This window comes from Oryzias melastigma, linkage group LG24 (genome assembly GCF_002922805.2).
Source record: "Oryzias melastigma strain HK-1 linkage group LG24, ASM292280v2, whole genome shotgun sequence".
Classification (NCBI taxonomy): Eukaryota; Metazoa; Chordata; class Actinopteri; order Beloniformes; family Adrianichthyidae; genus Oryzias; species Oryzias melastigma.
The window spans coordinates 12,126,993-12,151,701 of record NC_050535.1 but is presented as its reverse complement, the minus strand read 5'-3'; the positions used below and the strand labels follow the sequence as shown (position 1 = coordinate 12,151,701).

The 24,709-nt window shown below is 38.5% G+C and overlaps 5 protein-coding genes and 1 non-coding gene across 12 annotated transcripts in view; 4 read left to right on the top strand and 2 right to left on the bottom strand.

The window, feature by feature from the left end:
• Positions 1-1,524: 1,524 nt before the first annotated feature.
• brox (BRO1 domain and CAAX motif containing) lies at positions 1,525-10,668 on the top strand. Of its 2 annotated transcripts, XM_024291987.2 has the most exons (14): positions 1,525-1,559; positions 1,640-1,743; positions 5,080-5,199; positions 5,319-5,425; positions 5,653-5,749; positions 5,844-5,939; positions 6,022-6,094; positions 6,412-6,517; positions 6,604-6,693; positions 6,861-6,946; positions 7,033-7,114; positions 7,262-7,412; positions 7,489-7,648; positions 7,743-10,668. In XM_024291987.2, exons 3-14 carry the CDS (start codon positions 5,099-5,101, stop codon positions 7,824-7,826), a joined length of 1,233 nt encoding a protein of 410 aa, XP_024147755.1. In that variant the 5' UTR covers positions 1,525-1,559; positions 1,640-1,743; positions 5,080-5,098; the 3' UTR covers positions 7,827-10,668. The 2 variants fall into 2 exon arrangements, with proteins under 2 accessions (XP_024147755.1, XP_024147754.1); XM_024291986.1 differs by lacking the exons at positions 1,525-1,559; positions 1,640-1,743 and adding an exon at positions 4,441-4,584.
• Positions 1,717-4,254, top strand: LOC112158540 (alpha-1,6-mannosyl-glycoprotein 2-beta-N-acetylglucosaminyltransferase). The gene has a single exon (XM_024291985.2). It carries the CDS (start codon positions 1,794-1,796, stop codon positions 3,051-3,053), a length of 1,260 nt encoding a protein of 419 aa, XP_024147753.1. The 5' UTR covers positions 1,717-1,793; the 3' UTR covers positions 3,054-4,254.
• Positions 10,669-10,813: 145 nt separating the features above from the next.
• On the top strand, positions 10,814-14,967 carry LOC112158542 (protein FAM177A1). The gene is made up of 5 exons (XM_024291988.2): positions 10,814-12,288; positions 12,369-12,509; positions 14,351-14,405; positions 14,490-14,584; positions 14,690-14,967. Exons 1-5 carry the CDS (start codon positions 12,277-12,279, stop codon positions 14,852-14,854), a joined length of 468 nt encoding a protein of 155 aa, XP_024147756.1. The 5' UTR covers positions 10,814-12,276; the 3' UTR covers positions 14,855-14,967.
• A 150-nt stretch (positions 14,968-15,117) lies between these two features.
• On the bottom strand, positions 15,118-15,199 carry trnas-gcu. Its single transcript has one exon. It is a non-coding gene; the product is annotated as a tRNA-Ser (tRNA).
• A 1,160-nt stretch (positions 15,200-16,359) lies between these two features.
• On the top strand, positions 16,360-22,173 carry mep1a.1 (meprin A, alpha (PABA peptide hydrolase), tandem duplicate 1). Its single transcript, XM_036210666.1, has 9 exons — positions 16,360-16,389; positions 17,942-18,090; positions 18,211-18,386; positions 18,713-18,934; positions 19,021-19,167; positions 19,261-19,476; positions 20,437-20,901; positions 21,334-21,507; positions 21,589-22,173. The coding sequence occupies exons 1-9, from the start codon at positions 16,360-16,362 to the stop codon at positions 21,648-21,650; spliced, it is 1,641 nt and encodes a 546-aa protein (XP_036066559.1). The 3' UTR covers positions 21,651-22,173.
• A 363-nt stretch (positions 22,174-22,536) lies between these two features.
• LOC112158538 (pleckstrin homology domain-containing family G member 3) overlaps positions 22,537-24,709 on the bottom strand; it is a 32,002-nt gene continuing 29,829 nt past the window's right edge. For all 6 annotated transcript variants that reach the window (XM_036210440.1, XM_024291982.2, XM_036210438.1 and 3 more), the window contains one exon: positions 22,537-24,458. In XM_036210440.1, coding sequence (XP_036066333.1) covers positions 23,650-24,458 — 809 coding nt within the window. In that variant the 3' untranslated portion in view covers positions 22,537-23,649. The remainder of the gene's footprint in view (positions 24,459-24,709) is intronic.

Below are 24,709 nucleotides of genomic sequence, written 5' to 3'. Positions count from 1 at the left end.
CAGGCATAACTTTGTTCCCTTTTGCAAGAGAAAATGCAAATAATGGGTGTGGTAAAGTCACATGGAAGATGGGATTACCAGATAGGTGGTATTTGTAAAATGACACGACAGGCGAAAGTGTGGCAACTGTTTCACTTGCGGGTGTGTTTGCAACAAGTTATTAAAATACTTCTAGTCATGTAGTGTTCTATTCTCCTTGTTTTCCTCAAATGTTTTTTTCCTAATTCTGTGTGTTCCTGCTGTTAGCGGACATATTAGACATATAAGGACATTCCAAGCACAGATAATGTTCCAGAATTAAATAAAAGCCGGAGAACTCCAGTTTCATCTTCTTTTGTAACGTCTTGTCTTATCAGTGGTATCAGGTTTTGCAGCCTTGTAGAGTCAGACATCCCGCCTTTGTCCTCTGCATTTGTGAAGGGGGTGGGGAGGCCTACTTTTAAAGATATTTGCAGGAAAACCTTCAACTGTGGGTTTCATTGCTCGTGTTACGTTTGCATACATGTAATGCATTTAGTGGCTTCAGATTTTCCATGTCGGTTTTGCCTAAATGAAGCTGGATTTTCCATAAAGTGCATAAAGAACTGACTTCACTCTAATATATATATTGTAAAAGTATTTAAGTGTTTAAAAAATCCTCACAAGAGCAAGGTTTATTTTTATAGGCAAAATCAGCTAAAGAAAGTGAAATAATAAAGCCAAAAAAAAAGACTACAAACAAAATGCAAACACATTTTTCTGATGATGAATAAAATTAAGCTAAAAATTGCATTTTTGAGTATTTCTTCATTCAAATAACTGAGAATCAGGAGCAGATGAAAAAAATGCAGTAGGATAATATTGCTCACCATTTCTGTTGCACCTATAATGTAAGGTTGGGGGTGTGAGCCGCTGTAAGCTAATTAATTGTGAAAACAAAAAGCTTTTTTTTTAAATTAAAAAACATAGATGACACAGTAAATAACAAAAAGCACTAAACAGTACATCAATTTTTCAAAATAGGGAGAATACGTAAATAAAATTATAATTAAGTATAAAACTGAGCAAGATGGCATGTTTTAATTGCTTTTTTGTTTGTGCTAGATTGTATGTAAATCAAAAAAATTGGGAACTTTATTATGGGTAATGGGAAGAGGAGGCGGGACACCAACAGTTTTGCCTTCAACTCATACTGATGATCTGCAGATAGTATGTCCTAGAAAGTGACTCAAGTTTTTTTTGGCTAAAAATGGCACAATCACAATTAAAAGATCACTCGAAATATGTTTTATAAAAATGAAAATATGATTAGAGTGGGTGCAAAAAAGCAAACTTAGGAAATATTTTATGGTCATAACACCTAATAAACAGGCTTTTCTGCATTGTAATGTAAAATTTATTGCCATAAAGTACAGCTACAACTCTAAAATGATCAATTAAACATCACTTTTCCTTTACTTATCTTCTAGTTTTGTGTCACGACTTCTGATTGGTTAAAAACTCTATGCGCTGATTGGCTGGCTTGTACACGTCAGCAGTAGTTAGTCTTCTTCCTGGTTGCTGAAACTCTACTTTACTTGGTGAGCCACTTAACTTGCTACACGAGCTCGACTCTTTATGAACTTTCGCTGACTTTATTTCACTTTTTTGTCTAACGCAGGAGCCATTTAAGAAAAAAAAGAAAGAAACAAACAAAAACGTCGAGAATGACAGGACTTTCCGGGAGAACGCGGCCGCTCTGCTCGGATTGAAGACGTTGAGGAGGTGAGCGCGTGCCGTCGTCCAGAGAAAGTGACTCTTCACGGGAGGCAAACATGAGGTTTCGGTTGCTGAGGAGGAACGTGCTCGCGCTGCTGGGGGTCGCCTTCGTGGTTGTGACTCTCCTGCTCTCCACGCGGGTTCTGGTCGTTTCTGAGGAGAGTGACTTCCAGCTACCCAGAACTGTGACTGACAGGAGTGCGGACTCGCTTTCCTGTGACACCCTCAGGTTCAGGTATGACTCCCTGGACGGATTGAGGCAGTCCGTCTACGGTGCCAACTACAAACAGTGCGTTCTCAACGCAGAGAAGTTCCCAGGGGATCCCCAGCTGGTCCTGGTGGTGCAGGTTCACAACCGACCAGAATACCTCAAACTGCTCATCAGATCCCTGGAGAGAGCCGCAGAGGTTCACAGCTTCCTCCTCATCTTCAGCCACGATTACATTTCTGAGGAAATGAACAGAATCGTGCGTGGGATAACTTTCTGCAAGGTTCTGCAGATTTATTTCCCCTTCAGCACTCAGCTTTATCCCAATGAGTTTCCTGGGCAGGACCCGCAGGACTGCCCCCGAGACCTGCCCAAGGACAAAGCCCTCCAAACAGGATGCCTCAACGCCAAGCACCCGGACTCATACGGACACTACAGGGAGGCTTTCATCACGCAGACCAAACACCACTGGTGGTGGAAGCTGCACTTCGTGTGGGAGCGAGTGAACGCCATGCAAGGCTACAGCGGCTTTGCCATCTTCCTGGAGGAAGACAACTACGTCCTACCGGATTTCTGTCATTTTTACAAATTAATGGCTGATTTTAAAAAGACTTGCTCAGATTGTGACTTGTTGGCTTTGGGCAATCACAACGACTTGAGCGAGTTTACCAGCCTTTCTAATAAAGTATTAACCACGGGGTGGTTGTCCACCAAACACAATATCGGCATGGGCATCTCCAGGGAGGTGTACTACAAGCTGATGGGCTGCAGTGACGAATACTGCACATACGACGACTACAACTGGGACTGGACGCTGCAGCACCTCTCTGGAACCTGCATATCCAAGCCTCTGAAGGTGCTCGCCGCGCTGGGGTCCAGGGTGCTCCACACAGGAGACTGCGGCCTCCACCAGAAGGAGAGCTGCAATCCCGAGCGGGCCTTGAAGAGGGCCGAGGAGAACGTGCAGAAGGCTAAAAACAGCCTGTTTCCTCAGGCGCTCGAACTCAGCGCCGCAGAGACGGTGGAGCACAAAGCCCACATGAAGAACGGAGGATGGGGAGACATCCGGGATCACATTCTGTGCAAAAACTATGCCAAACGTCTTTGAAACCACCCGATTTCTTTGGTTTCAATGTGCAGATGTGCCAAATTTAAATGGCGATAGATGGGACTCAAATGTCTTTTTCATTCACCAAAGGCTCATCGATGCCAAAGACTTTATTTCTCAGTGTTTCAAAAGCCAAAAACTGATCATATTAATAACAAATTAATATATAAAGAGGGTAAAATCTATGACTAATAACTCTTTGCTTTTTTACTGACTTGGGGTCGTGACCCGGAACTCAAAAGTCACCTGATTGCTGTTTGACATCCCTGTAGTTCTCTTTATGTAGCACAACTTTTCATGATGGTGCCTTAACTTCTATAAGATTCCCATCATATGAACACAAAGTGGAATTGATGTAGCGGAATGTAAACTTGTGCTGTCAGTGTTGGACCAAAGGGAATTTTTTTTTTTTTTTTTTGAGCTAAGCTTACTTGTCACATTGACTTTGGGCTTTTCCAGGCAGAGTTTGAACTGTAAATTGATTATCTGATGCCCTTTTGGAATCTCTTGTATTGTGTAAATATCAAGCTCACATGTTCTGCTTTTCTACGTTTGCACCTTTTGTTTTTTGTATAACCATGTTTGGGATTCTTCATTTAAATAAGAGGATGAAATGTACTGATTTTTTTTTTGTAAATATATTTTTTTAAATAATAATTTTGCTTCATAACTGTGACATCAACAGCAGTGATTTTTTTTTTTTTTTAAGTTGGGGCTTTTTTTCCTCCTAATTTGGTTTGTGAGAAATTTCTATGCACTGGTGTTACTGTCAGCAAAGTACTTAACACAGCAATATTTTATGCTGTTAAAATGTATGTATACTATTTACTTTTTTTGTCTTCATGTAATGTTGTAAAAAAAAAAAACTCAATTTGACCCCAGAAAGAGGTTTAACTTGATGTGCCTTATGGGAATTCCTTCAAAATAAAAGGAAAGGGAAAATGCAATACATTCCAGCCTAAATGTTGGTATTAAGCAGAACACAAAGCTTGGGGAAAATGAAAATCATAATTGTAAAATGACCATTTTGTATGTATATTTGTATTTTTTTTTCTGAATAATACCAAATATTTTCTGACACACTTTTTTTGCTCTGATAATCACTTGAATTTGGTGTTCAATCTTTGCTTTGTGCCAAATGGGAAAATAAAAGATGATTTTTTTCCCTCTATATTGTGAACAATAAATTTCGCAATAAATACCGTTTGTTTAAATTGTTTTTTTAAGATCCAGTTAAATCTTCCATCTGAATAAAAAATAGTTTTCTATTAATGCAAAAAATATATATATTGTGGAAAAACCAAAATGAAAATCAAAAGGTCAAACAGTTGAATAAAACCTCATTTAAATCTGTCAATGAGCCTTAAATATGGAGCTGAAAGGAAATGTGAGCTGAACAGAGCGCTCGTCACGTGACAGTCAGCCGCGCCTTCTAATTGGTCGGCTTTTACTCCGTGTTTATTTCCGGAAGTAAGTTCTCGACAGACTTTTCCGTTCATCAAATTGTAAATCTACAGCGACACTTTGACAGGTAACAAACAAATAACATATATATTTCTAAATTCCAGTAGTTTAAGAAACATATAATACAACAGACATAAGTTAGATCAACCAAGTAAAAACAAGTACGTTATACGTGTAGCCTGTGTTAGCTGTTAGCTGTAGCTTTTTGTGGCCAACTAAATGGTTTTCAGTCCATGGGGGACCTTAAAAATGTTAATTTCACAGAGTTTCACAAAAATATAATGTTTTAAGATGTGTATAGTATTTCCGTTGGATGAAATAGCTACGAGAAATTTCTTTTTGTGACACCGAGTAGTTGTGGTTGCGCTAAAATTAAGCTAGCTTGGGAGTAAATTCCCAGCTAGTATCGCCTTCCTACCAAACAGATACTATTTATATTATTGTTTAATTAAACTAAATATGTCACCTCTCTAACAATAACACGGCTTATGTAGTAAACAAATAATTAACTTAGGAGCTGAAGTTAGAAGTTTGACAGACCAGCTTTTTGTAACTGTTGAAGGTGCGACCAGAACCGCAGGATGGCCCACTGGTTTCACAGAAACCCCCTGAAAGCAACGGCTCCGGTCTCCTTCAATTACTACGGAGTAGCAGGGAGCCCCGCAGCCAACAAGATCTGCAAGTGTGTATAAGATCTGCACGTTTCCACAGCATACTGCTTGATTTTGTTATGGATATAGTAAATTAAAAAAAAAAGTTTAGGGTGACGTCATAACACAGAGATGGTTGTTCCACATGTAGTGACCTGAGGACCACCCGAGCCAGACTGTTGGACATGTTCACGGATTCCACCTGCAACCCAGACATCATGAAGAACGCCACGGATGCTTACTTCTCCTTACTGCAGGGTAATCACACAATTCTTCCCTTGTCCTCTAGAGCGGTTTGTTTAGGAAAATGTATTTAAATTCTATTTCATTTTAACAAAGAACACATTTTTCTCCATTTTATAGAATTTTTGTGTTTCAAGTTCCTTCTAATGCTGCTGCTCACTAATCATCTCATCGTTTGCTTTGCATCTAACCAGCTACCTTTTTTTTTTTTTTTTTACGCTTTTATTTTCGCTGACTAACAGGCTTTATCGCCGCTCTTGACGGAACCACGCAAGAGAACAAGATGAGGTTTATCCAGAACTTTAAGTGGACCGACACCTTACACGGAAACACACCGAGGTGAAAACAACAGCAAACTAAAGCTGGATCTGTTTTTCTCATTCATCTCTGTTGTTTAAAACTTGGAGTTGATGCCTCTGTCTTCTGCTCCCAGTGCCCAGCAGGACGCCATCTTTGAACTTGCCTCTATGGCCTTCAACGTCGCTCTCTGGTACACCAAGTTTGCATCCAGACTTGCCGGGAAGGAGAAGTCAGTGCTCCTGTGATCGTAGAAATTCAACAGGAAATGTGGAGAATTGTTGCTCTGAATGATTTCATGTTGTCATCTACAGCATAACAGAGGCTGAAGCCAAAGATGTCCACAAGAGCTTGAAGGTTGCAGCAGGAATATTCAAAAGTCTCAAGGTGAGGAGGTACTTCCTGTCTGATGCTGATGAATTCAGACTTGCAGAATTCAGTTTTTTTTCTCTCACAGTCATATATTGAAAAGATGTACAAATAAAGATAAACAAAGGAAGATCCTTCCTTCTCCTGCAGCGTTTCTGGACTCTAAGTCGTGGCAGATGTTGTTGTGGTTTCACTTAATTTCCTTCTGCCTGAAAAATAAAACAGAAAAAACAAAAAGAAAAATCATTTTGATCATTTTTGTGATTGAGTTCAATGAATGAAGCTCTTCCAAACACATTATCTAATAAAAAGTTTTGGGTTTTTTGTCTCCACAGGACGTCCACGTCCCTCGCCTCATCACTCCAGCTGAAAAAGGCAAAGACTTGGAGCCCAGAGTCATGGACGCGTACATCATCCAGAGTCAAGCAGAAGCTCAAGAAGGTAACAAGCAAACTCCTGACAGCTTCTACTGTAAAGATTTCTAGGCAGAAGAAACTTTAATTATGTTTTTATTTTTTGTTAAACAGTGACGATTGCCAGAGCGATTGAACTGAAGCACAACGCCTCGCTCATCGCAGCTTTGGCCTTCGAGACGGCAAACTTCTACCAGAAAGCCGGTCGGTGTTCCTTCCAATTTCTAATTAAAGTCCCTCTCCGATCATCTTTTGATCTATTGTAAAAGCGTTCCCAGTGGTCTTTTCTTATCCAAAATAAAAAAAAAAAACTGTCTGCAACATAGTTTCTGCAGCAGTTCCTCAGAAATTTGATTTGTTTATCTCCTCAGATCACACGCTCAACACCCTGGACCCAGAGTACAGCAGCAAGTGGAGGAAGTACCTCCAGCTGAAGCAGCAGTTCTACATGGCTTACGTGGGTTCACGCAGATGTTTACAGCAATGCTTTGTGGGAAAACAAGCCTTCTTTGCCTAAAAGTCTCACGTTTATGTTTCCTGCAGGCGTACTGCTACCATGGACAGACTCTGCTGGCCAGCGACAAGTGTGGAGAGGCCATACGATCGCTGCAGGAGGCAGAAAAGTGTACGTTTGCTCAGGATGCTGCTTGATTTATGTAAAATACTGAATGGTAGATAGTTGTTCAGAGTGTTTCTCTGTGCTAACAGGTGTTTCCTGTCATGACTCTGCTGGGTTTTTTTTTCTGTTGATACTTCTGTAACCGCCGTTTAGGTTACTCTCGGGCGGAGGCACTGTGTAAGGAGTACCGTCACACCAGCGGCCCCGGCGCCACAGCCAAACCGTCGGAGCAGCTGTTCTTCCTCAAGCTGGGCGGCCTCATCAAGAACACGCTGGAGAAGTGCCAGAGGGAGAACGGCTTCATGTGAGTCGGTCGACGTGGAAAATGAAGCGCCACTAAAGATGCCGAGGAGTTTTCTTCAGCCTCCGTTTCATTCCAGATACTTCCACAAAGTCCCGGCCGAGGCGCCCCAGCTGGAGCTGAAGGCCAGCTACGGCCTGGCTGAGCCAATCGGATTCGAGATGCCCCCCGTCAGCGAGCAGTGCACCCCGGAAGTCTACGCCACCTTCGATCTGACTAAGGGAGCCAAAAACGACAAGGTGAAAAAATAAATCTAAAAATGCCAAACAAAAATCTGGAGGGGTAAAAATCATTGAATTCCTGCATCATATTTTCTTTTATTTTGAAAATCAGGGCAAACCTAAGGAAGAGGAAGTGAAGCCGGTGAAGGAGCCCGACCTGAAGCCTCAGAAGGATACGGGCTGTGTCCTCTCCTAAACACTCATCACCGTTTCCAGCCTCCACTACAGTCAGCAGTCCTCCCAGCATTTGCTCCGCCCCCATCCCCCAGAATTCCCTTCATTCATGCTGTCTTAATATTTTTGGTATTATCAATCGATGATGTAATGCATTCCTGCTAAAACAAGTACATCTACTCTACATATGAACAGTTATTGTTTAGTATTTGATCCGTTTCATCCAAGGACAGGAAAGTATGAGGGGGGTGGGGACGGGGGCGGGGTGTCTTTGTCTCTCTTTTATTTGTTTAATAATTTGATCGGTAAAATAAGTTTAAAAAAAATCCTCAAATGCCAAAATTGTGAAGAAAAAAACAACGTAATTTTAAAATTAAATGTTAAAGTTTGAGGTTAAAGTCAAATTTTAGAGCTTAAGCTTTAAAAAAAAACAGACAATATTTATGAAAAACTTCATAACTATGACAATAATTTGCCTTTTTTTAAATCAAGCAGAACAAAGTACTGTAGTACTGTACTGTTGTAGCAAAGTACTGTAATAATTTAGTGGAAAACTGTTAAAATGTATGAATTTTGAGATTTAAGTCTGGATTCCTTCCACAAATATTACATAGATTTTTCTAAAAAAAAAAAAAAAAGTCAGAGTTATAATAATAAGTTAAAATTCTAAGATTCACATTTCGACTATGAGGAAAAATTCCCAACAACTCTAAAAACTCATAGTACTTTTGTGTTTGAATTTCCTGTTTTAATGAGAAAAACAATTTTTGGACCACAAAGATAAGGAAAATGAAAGATATAAAAATAAAGTCGTAAAATTATGTTGAAAAAAGTCAACATTTTGTAAAAGAACAAAATTGTATATTGAAAAAAATCATTGTTTACAAGAAGAAAGTCGTGCTTTGTCAAAGTAAAGTGAACAAATTCAAGCAGATTCTGTGAGGTTTATCAATGCTTTGTCCTGGAACAGAAATCAAACCGGTAATTTCCCTTTGACATTTTGAATCATTTAAAAGCTAAAATACTAACATTTTATTTATGGAAAATCTCGTCTTTATTTAAAGCATAGTTGGATGACTTTTTTTTCTCTTAAGTTTGCAACTTTATTGTGGTAAACTTTAGATTTTTTTCCCAATTTTAACACTATTCTTGTAAAAAAAATGTTTTTCTCTTATAATTTTGCAATTATTCTTTTATTATTATTATTATTTTATAGTTTATTGCAAAATTCTGGCTTTTTTCTTCAATGTAGAATTTTAATGTCATCAAATTTGACTTTTATTTTCCCTCCTAATTTTAAAGACGTTTTTTTCTGGTAAGGTCTAAACTTTATCGTCATAAAATGTTGACTTTTTCTTGTAATTTTACACTGTTCTGCTAAATTTTGACTTCTTTCCTATAATCTAACGACTTTATTCTTGTAAATTTTGACCTATTTTCTCATTTTGCAACTTTGTCACAAAATTTAAACTTTTTTCTTATAATTTTAGGACTTTATCCTTGTAAAATTTTGACTTGAGAGTGTTATGAATTTATTGTTAAATATTTATTCAGTTTTCTTCTTTTATGATGGCCCTAACACTCCGTTGTTGAAAATGCTGACAATTATTGAGCTGGTAGATTATTTTTTTCTGCTGTGTAATCCATTTGGTCTCTAGATCTTTGGAGTTTTTTGCCTGATAAATATATTTTTTATCTGCAGAAAGCAGCACTTTAATGAAAGACTCGTGTTTGAAGAAACAAACCAAACCAGCCTACTCGATTTTTTTTTTTTTTGCATTTTAAGGTCCGGAACCCCACCAAAAAACAAGAACTGCAGACTTCACAGAAGATCAGATGAATTTAATTCAGAATCTCATCTGCAGGTCTAAACCAGCCTCTTAAAAATGATTTCAATCAACACTGAGCTCTTTAAAATGCTGGACGTTCTTTCAGAACTCAAAGCTAAAAAAAAAAAAAGCACTTTTATTATCTGGATGGAGCGCTGAATCCAGACTAAAGGGAAGTGCGTTCATGAAGTCTGTACAGTCCGGAACATTTGCATGCACTGTGACCGACAGGAGGCCTGACAAAGCATGTGTTCAGAACTGTTGAATTTGGTTTGACGTATCAGTTTACAGTTTTCTTTACATCTTCTACTGGATTCTTTTGCACATTTGCTGTCTCTTTTTATCTCATTTTAGGAAACTTTTACCGTTGGATTCTACTGATTTGAAGTTTATGAGGAAAATAATTTATTTCTGCTGGAACACGTCTAAATACACTCTTGATGTTATGGAGTTTTGAGTCTGTGGATGTTGACTGAATCGTTTTTGATGGAAGTAGCTGCTCTCAGTGTTACTGAAAGCCACACACACATGGAGGTGGACCCCTGTTTTCTGTCCCATCCCTCCTGCTTTTCAAAATAAAAGTCCTGTCAAGTAAAGCATCGCTCGTAGCTGCTGGAAACATAAAGAAACAGTAATATGCTGCTTTTACGTGCTGTTTGCTAACCAAAAGTAGACTTGTACACCTGTTGGACGTGACACCTTTACGGCACACTGTGCAGAGATGGTTTGAATGACGTAGTTCATCTTTTATTTTTTTAAAGCGAGTCCTCATAAGTCCCGTCACCCAGACGTGTTCACTGCTCTTTCTCCAAGTGTGTCTTTCATTCAAAATAAAATTCATATATGTTCATATATCCTCCTGCAAGTTAACGTTTTCATTTATGTATAAAAAGGGTGTTAATAATGCATTATCATTTGAAATGAAACAGTTTTCTGCAATGTATCTTTAGAAAATATAACCACATTGTTTATTTCATGTTAAACATTATATTACCTGTAATAAATCATAATAAGCCGTGTCACATTCTTTTTAAATACATTGTTTTGTGATTTATTTTTTAAAACAATCATCAGAATTTACAACTTGAATTTTAAATAGTTTCTGTTCATATATATATATATATATATATATATATATATATATATATATATATATATATATATATATATATATTTAGGCTAAGGTTAAAGTTTCCAAAAACATTTTATTTGCAAATAAATACAAAAAAATAAATAAACATAGACGATTATGCTCAAAGTCATAATTTTCAACTTAAAAATATTTTACTTTTTTCATGAACTTTATTAGGTTTTAAAATTCAGTGTGTAGCTAGGCAGGTGATGCTCTTCGACGGCAATTCAGGGTACAATGTATTGCTCAAGGGCACTTCAGCCACTAAAAGTAATGTGGAAAACTCTTCAACTTTGAGCTATTTCCCTAGAATTTTTTTTTTGGCTACAAATTGCATCTTGGTCTTCAAGGGCGATCAGAATTCCCATCACAAATCTAAGATATTCCAGAAGTCATGATGAACTCACGTTGCAATGATTGCACACCACAAGGATCTTATTTTGAAATGCAAGCTAAACAACCCTGCTACTTTTTTTTAATGTTCTCACGAATCCTATTTTCTTTTTACATTTTTTCTGTCGTGCAAGTTTTTCAAGTTTGACCAATCAGTTGCTTCAATAAAAGTAGATTTGAAAAGTAGATGTTGATTCAGACCGACACGGACCAATCACTGCTTACTAGCGACTTCTGGTTCCAACATGGCGTCACGCATATCTCGAATAATGATGACTGAATTGACTTAATTGTGGTTGGAGCCATTTTCTATGGGTGATACCACACTCACATGGTCCAGTACTCATATACAGTCAATAGTGGGGATAATTTATTTTGGACCAAATCAACGAATCCTCCATCCAAGCATTTTCTAAACTATAAAATCCTGTTTAGGGTTGCTGGAACATATCTTGACTACTGCTAGGTAAAGAGGGGACTTTATCCAATTATCCAATTAAGGATGTTTTACTGTGGGAGAACACCCAAACATACAAACACTGCACAGAAAGAACCCAGCTGGGACTTCTAGAAATAAGCTAAAATGGTCAAGTTTAACAAAAAAGGTCAATTTTTTTTGTTTTAAACAGACTGCACTAGTTAATTTATGGGTTTCTTTCAATTTAAGAGCTTGTATCTTTAGTGCATCAATTTATGTCTCTAATATTTAAAAGAAGAAAATAAAAATATTCTCAAAATTGTTCTTTTTTTTGGAGATGGGAATAAAAGAATCACACGTGATAAAAAAAAAAGCACAAAAAAAAAAAATCCAGATTTATTACCAACTAAAAATCAACGTATTTCAAAGGTTTCTTTTGTGACGATCCATCAAAACGAGCAGATGGATGTTTTGTGTAGCTCATTGTGCATTTTACCAGAGTCAATAAAGCTTGACATTCAACACCCTTCTGCCAACACCCAGGTCCGGCCCATCAGGCTTAAGAAGGAAACACAGTAAGAGCATGTGAGAATGTTTATCATCTCCGGTTTCAACACTTGCTCTGCATCCTGGATTTGTTTCCGTCCGCACTGCAGAGTTGTTCTGGATGGAGACAGTGTAGATGGGAGACTTCTGAAGAATGAACAACCAGGTCAAACGTTCTACTAAACAACAGAAACTCCATGTTTGAGACTTTGAATCTGACTTTCGTCCACTTCTACAATCTTTCAGGAGCTAACAGAAATCCCGGGATCGGCTTTGTCTAATCAGAGGAAGATCCTCCACTTCTCTAGCGGTGAAACTCTGGAGGTAGAGGACAGCACAGATGAGGAGCTATCAGAGCCAGTCCCCTTTGAGGAACCAGCAGGGAGGGTAGGGGATTTGCTAGAAGCTGAAAATAATGCTTATATGTTCATTTTAGCTGAAGTAAATGATTTTTCTCAGTCAGATACTAACAAAGAAATGACCAAAATGTAGCTCTGATGGTGTGTCAGTCTGAACATTTCGACAAAAACTCCAGGAAAATACAGGAATGAGTAAAATTTGTGGCCCATCAGTGCATTTTAATGATAAAAGTGACCTTTTACTATGACTAAGATTAAAGAGAGTGTCACAGCATGTCAATAATCAGGCGAAAGACCTAAAAAAAGGGGATATCAAATGAGTAACAAGACCATCACCAAGACGACCCTACGGTCGTCTTGGTGATGGTCTTGTTACTCATTTGATACCCTACAAATGGTCATAAGAAGGATGAAGAATCATCTGGGAACTACATGGGAGGATAGTGCCCTATGTCAAGGCAACTGGGAGCCCAGTCACCCAGAAACCAACCTTTACCACACTACCTTACCCTGAGAAAAAGAGATGCAAATGATATCCCAGATTATTCAGAGAATTTAGGTGATAGTTGAGATCCGATGAGACAAAAGTAGTAGTCTTTGGCATCAACTCAACTTGGAGATTGGAGGAAGAGGGATATGACCACAAGAACATCTCTGTCATTGTGATACACGGAAGGGGAGGTATTATGGGCAGTTTTTGTTTTTGCTAAAGAGGCAAGACAACTTTTCTACATTAAAGGGGTGATATATATAGGACCAATAACCGAAAAATCTTGTGTCTTTTGTCTGATTAGGGCAGATACCTGATGATATATTGAGTTAATGCCTTAGCCCCAACTGCCCCTGCGGCTGCCTGAGGGGGGAAATAATTGGCAAACCTGTTTGGGACATGTAGGTGACCTGCAAAAAGTATCAAGGTCAAAGACAGCCAGTATAGCAAAAATATTAATGCAGGTGTTTTTCATGCCTCAAGTGACAGATCGTAGCATATTGTCCAGTATGTAAGGGTGAGGTAGGTGAGACACAGGTGCGTTAGGGGTAATACTATTGGTTGTAAGTGAGTGCAACTTACATTAGCCTCATAAATACTACATGATACACTTACCACACCCACAACTAGCATACACACTGCAAGACACATTTGTGCTCCCCTTGCGATGCGTCTTGAACTGACCGCTTCTGCCTACGACTCTCCACAGATGGGGACAACCCAAGAACTGGTGGTTGACCTGTATTGGTGCATGCAACATATGTGGATTGTTTTCACCTATACTATATATTTTGGAGTTTTACATCTGTGTATGTATGAAACAAATTACAAAGAGTGGTCTCAAGCTAAAAAAACAGGGTAGCATTCTGAATCCAAGGTAACCATTTTGTAGATGTACTGTTAACGAAACTTGCTACAACCACCTGTGACACATCGCTAACCAAAAACAGACAGTTGAAAATAGGAAGTATATGTTTTGATCACTGTGTTACCAGTAAAGACATACTGTCGTAGGACCACAGGAAGGTCCTACATCTGTAAATACATGGAAGGTCCAATAACAAAAAGCATTGGTCCAACGTTGTGTTTGTAATTTGGTGCAGTGGTAGGGTGGTTGACTCCTGACTGGAAGGTTTAATTCTTGCCTTGCCCATGTGTCAAAATGCCCATGGAACCCCACATTGCCGTCAGTGTTCGGCAGCGGAGCCACCATCAATGGATAAATGGTTCTGTGGCTGTAAAGCGCCTTGAGCCTTCGAGAAAGGTAGAAAGCGCTATACAAGTATATACCAGTACTACATTAAGAGAAGGATCAATCGATGACTGTGGACAAATGTACAAAATTGGAAGGAAATTAAGTTGTTGTTTTTTGTCTACAGACTAGATTATCGTTCAAGAATGTGGCCCTTCTAGTAGGGAGGATTTCACTGCTAGGTATGTATACTGTGGTACATGTAACTTATGAAATCTGTTGATTGTCATTGACTCGTCTGGGATTTTGTTCCCCAAAAAAAACAGCTTGTGATTTTCTTGGAGAGAAGTTTGCTGGAGTTTTTGGACTGAACGCTGCCAAATATCAGTACGCCATTGATCGGTATCATCGAGAACACAAGGTATACTTCAGAAAAACTTTACTCAAAATTTTACAAATAAATTAGTGTGTGAGAATTCGGATCTTGCATTTCATTTTTATGTTTTTTTCAAAAATGCTCTGACAGATAGATGAGCAGAGACAAGCCGAGACGCTGAACCGCTCTCCTGGAGTGGGCGGAAGCTCTTATGGAGCCACGGCAGATGTAAACCATTCCTCTGGTCCTACAGGAAAGTACAGCGGAGGGTATCTCAATCAAGGATATCAAGGAAACAAAGACAAATCCAAATAGAAAAAAAGTGGAAATCTAGAAAAGAGGACAAATGTTTGTGATAGATTGTTTTTAAACAAATGATGTATTGAATATTAACAGCTACTGATGTTCTGTTTCATGTAAATTTTCTTTCAAGGTGATGTAATTCAGGAAACAAAATCCACAACCTGTTAATACCACATTTTGCATTTATAAGAGATCAAAATAAAAGCAAACATACAAATGGAATAATATTTGATGCACAATCACAGTTGTCTCTCTGATTAAAAACAATAAATTTTCGACGAGGATGGGATTCGAACCCACGCGTGCAGAGCACAATGGATTAGCAGTCCATCGCCTTAACCACTCGGCCACCTCGTCAGATGTTGCCACGCACATTCTATTTTTCTATTCACCACATATGCATAGAGGTAGAATTTGTAAGTCTTTGGTTACCCGTCTATTATTTTTTATATTTAGTTACTGGGTGCAAATAGCTAATTTATAAACTAGCTAAAAGCCGAGGTTCCCTAAAAGTTGCGCATTGCATTCATGATGCGAGGTTTTTTACGAAGTTCTAACGTAAAACGAGGAACACGAGGAAAGCATAATACAGGAACGTGGATAAGCTGCAATAATTATGATGTTTTATAACATCAAATCAACATTAGTTAAATTGTAAAATTGATGTCACGGTAAAAAAAAAAAAAAAAAGAAAAAAAGAAAACAACAACAGCAACAGTCTAATTATTTGTTTAATCCCATATCTAATAGTTTAAAACAAGAAAAACTAATACTACACAAAAAAAAGTTTGTTACAAAACCTGCAGTTTTTCTTACCTTTATGCGGATAACAAAAACGTCCTTGAGAAAAGTAGATATTTGTCGCCCCCTAGTGTTAAATAAAATAACATCAGGGCCGTGGTGCGCTCATGACACCTCAAAAGTTAGAAATTAACCTCTGATTTAAGCTCGTTTATCCTCAAGAGGATTAAATCCTGGCTAATAAAACAACTTGGCATACTATATATAAGCAAGAAAATGTCAAAGGGCGTGTAGGCCTATATTTGGGTCTACATTTCACAGTTAATCATTCAGTAAATAGATTGCAGTGTCAGAAGTCACTGAAAGCAGATGACATGTCAAAAAAACTCTCTGCCAATTAGTAACAGTTTTATGTCAAAGTCCTTTTGTTGCTCTTTTGAGGCACCATAAACAGGATGGATTTGTTAAAGTCTTAACAAAACAAGCACATTCGGGTCAAAAGCAGCAGAATCAACTCCATGACACGACTTGGAACCATGGAGGTTCTCCTTTTGTTTGGACTTGTCTTTTTGACCACATCATATGCTGTAAGTATAATTAATGCACAAAAATAGTGGATATATATGCAATAAGCTCCATAAAGTGATATTTTTGTGCAGATACCAGTTTCTGTGGAAGTACATGGTATGTAGTAATAAAAACAGAAACATGTTAACAAGTTATTTCTGAAAAGTGGTAAAACACGAGTGTTTCTTTCACAGAGGTGTTTGAAAACGATGAGGATGGGAATCCTCTCCTTAACGAGGGTAAGATAAGAACTGTTTAAAAATCTGCTCCATCTGATAAAAAAATAAACGTATCACACATTATGTTTGCATTTCAGGTTCCGATGCAAACCTAATCGAGGGGGACATTTTACTTCCTGTAAGTGATAACTGTTCAAATATAATCCTAATTTGTTTTATTGGCAGCTATGATACTTTTTGGGGTATTTTACATTAACCTGACTTAAATAAAAACACTTCATGCCATAGAAAGGAAGGAATGCTCTAATTAACCAACGGTTCAGATGGCAGTTTCCCATCCCCTACATTCTTGGAGATGATTTAGGTAAGTTTTTTTTTTTCTCATTAACTAGTCTTGACCAGAGTTATTTTAATGTTTATTGTGCAAATGTAGCTGCAACTTGAAAAAAATATATATAAATATTTTAAATAAATGCAGGAATGTCTTAATCTAATTACATAACTGGAAATCAGGAAAATAGTGTGATATTTTATGATCAGTTGAAGTGGTTTGGAGCTTTATTTTAACTTCAAAAGTGACATTTTTCATTCAGTTTTATGACTGTTCTTAAGCTTAGCAGGTAACTGCTTTGGTTTATAGCAGTGGGGATTAAGCTAAACCATCAGGACCTTCAGGACTGAAGGTAGTTTGGACCTCCCAGGTTAGCATATATACATAAAGCAATTTTAGAATAGATTTTTCTGGGTTTTGAAATTGTTTAAAATTTATAAATACAGGGTTTGAATTAAAAAAAAAGCGAGAATTATGGTCAATTAAGCTTCTGCAATCTCATATTGATTTTTGCCTCTCGCTCAGATCCATTTTCATATCAGTTCTGAAAGAAAGGGGAGAAAATCCACAATTACATTTTAAGGTTTTTTAGTAAAAAGCTGCCTGTTTTAGCAGACAGCATTCCTTAATGCAAACAATATCTTAAGGTAGCAGATGATTGGCTGTGGCAACCTGAAAAGAGGGAGGAGCTTAAAGGAAAAAAGGAAACAACCCCTCCGGGTGGAGGTGCTATTATAGTGTGGGGATGCTCACAACTTATTTTACAATTTAGCATCAGAAACGACCATTTATTTTAGACAGTATATCTTTAGTAATAACACAATGATGTCCAAAATTAAACTCAAATGCAGTTTTTATATTTATTTTTAAATGCTAATGAGTACCAAAGATACTACTTTCATATTGATGCAAGGTCTACAGCCAATCAGAATGCAGAACACAGTGCAAAGTAAGGGGAAAGACAGCGAGAACTCAAAAGGGGAACCGCGGTATAGAGAGGGATCAGGCTAAATTCAAGATTGGCCTGCAGTTCTGATGAATAGTTTGCATTGTTAAAGTCCCTGAACCGTCCCAGAGTTCACTTGCTATTGAAAGTCTTCAGTTGGACCAAAGATCCATGGAGTTTTGGGCATTTACCGTCGTTTGGTCCAGAGTTCAGAGAAGCTTTCAGACTTGGATGAAGCAGATTCTCCAAGCTAATGAACCCTGTGGTGTTTTTGAAACTACACATTAACCATAGTTAATGCTCTTACACTATGATTGCCAAAAACTCAATGGAAGGAGAAACTTCCTGACTTTGACTTCTTCTCAGATCTGAATGCCAAAGGCTGTGTCCACCAGGTATTCGAAGTGTATCGTCTCAAGTCTTGTGTCGACTTCAAGCCGTATGAGGGAGAGGAGTACTACATCAAGTTTGAGAAACAAGCAGGGTGAGAGACTGTTATATTTACCACAAAAAGTGTTTTCAGTTGGATCCAATGCTGTCCAACCCTAGTTGTTGAACTCTACCATCTTCCTCTTTTGAAGTCACACCATTTCTTCTGTCACAGATGCTTCTCCAGCGTCGGCAAACAGACTGACGGTCAGATTATATCTTTGGGAATGAGATGTGACCAAAAGGCTGTGATTGAACACGAGCTTCTTCACGCGCTTGGATTTTATCATGAACAGTCACGCACAGACAGGGATAACTATGTGGACATCTGGCTGGATCAGGTGAAACCCGGTATGTGTGGCAACTGCAACAAGTTAGAGAACATGGTGTTGGACAATTGCCTCTAGGACTGTTTTTGCTCAAATGGTTTCTTGTGACTCAACATCATTGTCCAATCAACACTCTAGAAAACTGAGAACTCTTGCTAGAAGATATTTTTAAAATGTAATTCAAATGTATCAGGACCTGTTGAATCCCAGATGTATCCTAACTGCACTGATAGGTACATTTTTTTAAATTAATCAGAGTTTGAAAGGTATAGAAACCTAAGACTAACATTGGTTGTTTTTCCCCTATTTTTGTGAAAAGACTAACTAAATGGATCAAATTCCCTGCAGGACTTCATAACAACTTCAAAACATACAACGACGACTTCATCACCGATCAGAACACGGCGTACGACTACGAGTCTGTCATGCACTACCGACCCTTCTCCTTTAACAAGAATGAATCCATACCCACCATCACCCCCAAAATCCCAGAGTTTTTCAACATCATCGGCCAATACCTGGACTTCAGCGAGAAGGACACCCTAAGGCTCAATCGGATGTACAACTGTTGTACGTAGTCAGTTTGTTTTTTTCTAGTTCCATGAATGCAATGTTTTCATTTGGATGTTTTCTAAAGATTAAACTTCTATCTCCAGCTGGACCTCTGACTCTGCTGGATCAGTGTGCCTTTGAGTTGGCTAGCATCTGTGGGATGATCCAAGCCTCCACGAACGATGTTGACTGGGTTCATACCAAGAGCAGTGTGGATGCAGAAGACCACACACTCCTGGGAAGGTGCAGAGGTCAGACCTCAAAGAAGCCACCAGAAACGTATCAGAACTAGGCACATACAAGAAATTGTACATCACAGTAGATGCTTTTATGTGTTCATACAGATGCTGGGTACTTTATGTACTTGAACACCGGGATCGGAAACCCTCAGGAGTCAGCTCTGTTGGAATCCCGAACCCTTTATCCAAAGAGGAAAATTCAGTGTCTCCAATTTTTCTATAAAATGACTGGAAATGTCCAGGACAAGCTGGTGATATGGGTCAGGATGGATGACGGGACAGGCACTGTTCGCAGCATGAGGAAAATACACACTTTTCAGGGTATTTAAAAGTAACTATGCAGTATAGATGCTAGAACAGTAGTAGCTACATGCTTATACAGGTGCCAAGATGTTATTGGCTAAATTAAAATCACGTTGTTGTGAATTATTCTTTACTTGTAGGTCATATTTTACTTTTTACATGCAGTAACTTTTGTGGGCTAATTTTCTTTCACATGCACGTCTACTGGAATTGAAATTGAGGTTTATTTTTTAAAGTTATAATATCCATTTTTTCTAATACAAACAGACATGTCTGTAAGTTAGCATAAAAGCTAATGTCGAGTTAGGACAAAATATTTAAATAAACCTCTAAGTTTTGACAAAAATTTTAAAAAGTCAGGTTTTCAACGTTTCAAGGTTTTCAAACTACATATACTCTTATGACATACTATATATATATATATATATATACATATATATATATATATATATATATATATATATATATATATATATATATATATATATATATATATATATATATATATATATAACGTGTTGTTGGCAAAAAATTAAGACAAAGAACAGCTAACAAGGCAAAACACAAGCAAAAACACTAATCAAAGCAAACAATGATGGTATTTTCCTTACGGAAAATTTGTTTTTATGCAGCTAGCCGCTAGCTCATAAAGCATGCTTAAAACAAACTTGCGGCTAGAGGCTGGCTGCTAGCCTGTAGCCACAAGTTTGTTTTGGGAGGCATGCAGGCTTCTGTAGTGACGTATTTTAGGTCATGCGGATTGTTTGTTTGCTGTTTAACGTAAATGCTAATATTCCACTTTATGCTAGTTAGCTTCTGATTTAGCCTTCAGGCATCCCAAGACAATCTAAGAAACACAACAGCTTTATGCTGACGTCCTATGTCTATGCGAGTTGTTGTAACTTGTTACACTGAAAACAATTTCAAAAAGCAAAATGTTTCAAGATTTTGACACACTTTCTTGACATTTTTACACAGCGGATTCCGACCACACTTGGAAAATTGCCCACGTCCAAATGGAAATGGACGTTAAGTTCCGGTACGCCTTCCAAGCCGTGCGTGGAAACCCTACTGCATCCTCCGGCGGCGTTTACATCGACGACATCAGCATGACCGAGACACGCTGTCCCAACGCCGTTTGGACGATCCACAACTTCTCCAAGATCATGGAAACGGCGGACAACAACACAGTTCTCGACAGCCCTCGTTTCTACAGCCCTGAAGGCTACGCGTACGGCGTACGTGTCAAACCCCTGTCGGAGTACACCGATTTCACAGGGAGCTACACGGGGCTGTACTTTCACCTGGCAAGTGGGGAGAATGACGTCATCCTGCAGTGGCCAGCCGTCAACAGACAGGCGACCTTGACGGTGATGGACCAAGACCCAAACATCTTGCTGAGGATGTCCTCTGCCCGTAGTCTTACCACAGACAGGTCTGAAAGTAAGTGACGTTGCCTTGAGACATCAGAAACAGCAAGTCCAATGAGTTTCAGGTGTTTACATGAATTGAACCCACGCTTTAACTTGTGTTGCTCTATAGCTTCATTCCTCAACCCAATAGGTTTAAAATGAAAGAAAAGTGGATATCTGTGTCAAAAACATCTCTCATGGAATTGCAGTTGTTACATTCGTTATGTCCAGCATATTTTCTATGTCCCAAATACAATTCACAGCGATTAAAAAAAAACAAAAACACTGTAATTACTTTTCTTACTATATGTCCTCCATCATGAGAAAAAATGCCACAAGAATATGACTGAAAACACCAAATTTGTATTTGAGTCGGCCTATTGTTTCTGACTTTTTTCATTAACACAATTGTGAGTTATTAGTCCTTCACACTACAGCTGTGGTTTTTTTTGGTTGTTTTTAGCTTCAGATGGAAAGTATCGCTGGGATAAGCCATCCAAGGTGGGGACGTACGACTCTTCCTGCGATTGCTACAGGGGAGAATCACGAGGATGGAGGAACTTCATCAAGCACTTCGACCTCCGGCGCCGCAACTACCTCAAGAACGATGACCTGATTATCTTCGTTGATTTTGAGGGTAAGTGGTATTTCTTCCACTAAGTTCTTCTGGAGACAATGAAAGAGAAATCACTAGCAGGAGTTTTTTCTTTGTCCACAGATTTAACCTCACTCATCCACACCGAAGTTCCTGTAAAGTCAAATGAATACGCAGCAGATTGAAACAAGATGCAGAGGTCACACTTCAGAAAAGACACAATTTCACATCTGATGGTAAATAACTCTTTAAAATGTTTTACTTTTTGGTGTTTGCATTGAGAGTTGGCACAAGATTCTTCAAAAATAACATCAAAGATAAATATGTGAAATTTCTTGAATGACTCAGCTTCCAAAACTTTCATTTTCTGTTTTTTTATTTGATAAATATTTTTAACAAATAAGCTTTTTTCTGTAACTTGATTTAATTTTTTAGAACATTTTTTTAATGTAGTTAATAATGTACTGCAATACTTTGCTTGTTTTCATTAAATAAGCATTGTGCTCACATGTTTAAGCTAGTCACTTACTTACAGATTATTTTGATTTATTTTCCCTTAATCAGCTTTTGAAATTGCATTAAAATAAATTATAATTTGGTTATAAAGCCATGGAAATAAATGATAATTGTATTGACTTAGCAGGACAAATTTCTCAGTTGTTCCTCTGAATATGACAAAAATAAAGTGCATCCACTGCTGTCTGGTGTTAATACTGGTAATGAAATATTTTATTTTTCATTTAAAGCACTTGATGAGAGTCAGTTTGGTTTCCAAGCGCCGTAAAGGACTTATTTTCACATATTAATCAAACAATCCTGCTGTGTGCTGTATCGCCTCCTTGTGGCCTGCTGAGTTTGCAACAATCCGACTTTTTCTGACATCCCAGGTTCAAAATTTTGTTCCAGAAAAAACGCCATGAAATGGGGGGTAAGTTAAAAGCAGAAAAATAAAATACTTTCAAATATGTTAGCATTTATTTTGCATCAAAAGGTGAATTTTATATTGCTTTAAAAAAACAGATGTAATTTGCTGATGCAAAAACATAAAAAAAACAAAAATGCTCATTTTCATCCATTTATTATTTCTTTTTATTTCTGTAGTCGACAACATGATCAGACACATTCAAATATGTACAGCATACATTCATTCTACAGTGCTGAGACGCTCGCTTGTTTCTATTTACAAGATGTAATAAATATAAAGAAGGGCACAAAAGTCAGTCTGAGGATGTGCAGAAAAAGCAAAGTGATCAAACCTGCCTGGCTCAGGGGGGATAAAACCACCAACCTTCGAGCACAGAGGGCAAAACCCGACACATTAGGGGTTAAATGATCACCAGTTTAAATAAACCTTGGAATTATAAAAAGGCACAACATCAAAAAGTATTAACAGAGGGTAAAATAGCATTATAATGCTGTTTAGAGCATAAAACCGCCCCAAAAATATTTTGTTTTTTACAATTTAATTACATTTTTTTTTTTGGTTGATTCAATGTTTCATCTTTAAAAGTCAATTAATTCCTGCTGATAGAGACTCTCCAAGCAGAAGCAGATTTATAGGTTAAACACCGTTACTGAATACCTGAAGGAAATCCCACTGAGACCCTCAACAAAGACACACCCTAACCCCTAATGTTCATTACTTGCTCAACAACTCAAAACATTTCACGTGAGCTCAATTGGGTTTCTTCTACTTCACCTACAAATATATAGAATCATAAAATCTCTTGAATCTAGAAGTGGTTTTAAACAAATAGTTCAGGGGATTAAAGGGAACGGAATCTTCAAGCGTTCAATCTTGAGAGGTTAAAGCTAAATAAATATTCAAGCAGGCAGTTTCTGTAGTGGTTTTTGTTTGTAGAAAACAAAAAAGGTGCTTTTGATCCGGTTTCCCATATTTACTCTTGTTGAAAGATTCAAATCGGGGAATGCAAAGAAAGTAAAGTTTCTACAAGGTTTTTTTATGCTTATAAAACTAAATGTCATCACCCATCTACAAAATAAAAGTTCAACTCTCCTTTATCAGTGGGAGAGTGAGGATTTGTGTTATTTTTGCTAGCCCACACATCATTTTTCAGTCCAAAAATATAAATCTCTCATGAAATGGCTGACTTTCTCTCTATCAGTTCTGTAAAACTATCTGTCGGTTAATCTTGGATAAAAATGTTGGGTTTTTTTGGGCTCTCAGCTGCGGTTCTGGAACTTTTCTCTCAGATTCTTCACCATGCTCTGCTGGCCGCTCTGACCGGAACCCTGCCTGGTTTTCTGGGATTCCTCCTGTTTGGTTGATGCTGCCGGCATCTTGTCCGGTTCTTGAGATCTTGTCGGCTCGGTTTTGGCTTTGGTGTCCTCTCTCTGTTTATACTCGTCGGAGTCTTGGTAGGCCCGGCAGCGGTCGATTACCGCCATGATGGAGATCTTCTCTCTGCTGGTTGGTGAACGGATCTGAACGTAGCCGCCATCGTCTTCCTCCTTTGGATGTGTGGTTTCTTCTGGCTGTGGAAGCTTCTCCATGACAATAATCTTGTGGTTGGGGTCACTTGGTCGCAGTGCCTCAGCGGCGATGTAGTAACCATCGTTGTCACGGTTAGCAACCTTCTCCTGGAGCCTCTGGAGCTCCGACATTTGGTCCTTACTGAGTCGAGGATCTAAAGAATTGGCTCTGTGGACTCGTTTGCCGCGTTCATCCTGACCGGCTTCCCAACCGGCCTGGTGTTTGGGGTCCTCGCTGGCCAAGACGTCACTGAGGAGGCTGTTGGAGTGCCTTCTCATGCCTCTGTCAAACACCTGCTCCCCAACGGAGCCACTCCGGCTTACGGAACCCTTTAAGGAGCTGCTGTGGTTGGAGTACTTGGAACGGAGTTCACAGACGTCGGGCCAGCTGAAGCCCTCGATGGAAGGAGATGGGCTGAGGGGACTGCGGGAGGACACCCGGCTCTGTGAGATGACCCTGGAGCTGCTGGTGGATCCCACATCAGGAGGCGGAACCTGGTCTTTAAGGGTCAAAAAGTAGAGATGTGAGCAAGTGTTAGGAATAGATGAAAACGTCAATGAAGTAACAAACAAAAACCTTTCTGGGTTCAAAAAGTACTACTTTAACATAACAGGAAAACAGTAAAGTTACAGTGTTCTCTGCTATATCGCAGTTCAACTTTCATGGGCTCGCTTTATCGTCTATTCTTTCAGGAGTTACGGTAGTCCAACGAAGGTCATTACATTTAAAAAGGAAAGCCTGTACGACAAC

Coding starts and splice junctions, on each gene's coding strand:
- LOC112158540 (XM_024291985.2), top strand. CDS start 1,794: ATGAGGTTTCGGTTGCTGAGGAGGAACGTGCTCGCGCTGCTGGGGGTC.
- LOC112158542 (XM_024291988.2), top strand. Junction 12,510..14,350: donor TTGAGGAACCAGCAGGGAGG/GTAGGGGATTTG, acceptor TTTTGTCTACAG/ACTAGATTATCGTTCAAGAA. Junction 14,406..14,489: donor AGGGAGGATTTCACTGCTAG/GTATGTATACTG, acceptor CAAAAAAAACAG/CTTGTGATTTTCTTGGAGAG.
- mep1a.1 (XM_036210666.1), top strand. CDS start 16,360: ATGAGGATGGGAATCCTCTCCTTAACGAGG. Junction 18,091..18,210: donor AAGTTTGAGAAACAAGCAGG/GTGAGAGACTGT, acceptor CTTCTGTCACAG/ATGCTTCTCCAGCGTCGGCA. Junction 20,902..21,333: donor TACCACAGACAGGTCTGAAA/GTAAGTGACGTT, acceptor GGTTGTTTTTAG/CTTCAGATGGAAAGTATCGC.
- brox (XM_024291987.2), top strand. CDS start 5,099: ATGGCCCACTGGTTTCACAGAAACCCCCTGAAAGCAACGGCTCCGGTC. Junction 6,947..7,032: donor AGCAGTTCTACATGGCTTAC/GTGGGTTCACGC, acceptor TGTTTCCTGCAG/GCGTACTGCTACCATGGACA. Junction 7,115..7,261: donor GCTGCAGGAGGCAGAAAAGT/GTACGTTTGCTC, acceptor ACCGCCGTTTAG/GTTACTCTCGGGCGGAGGCA.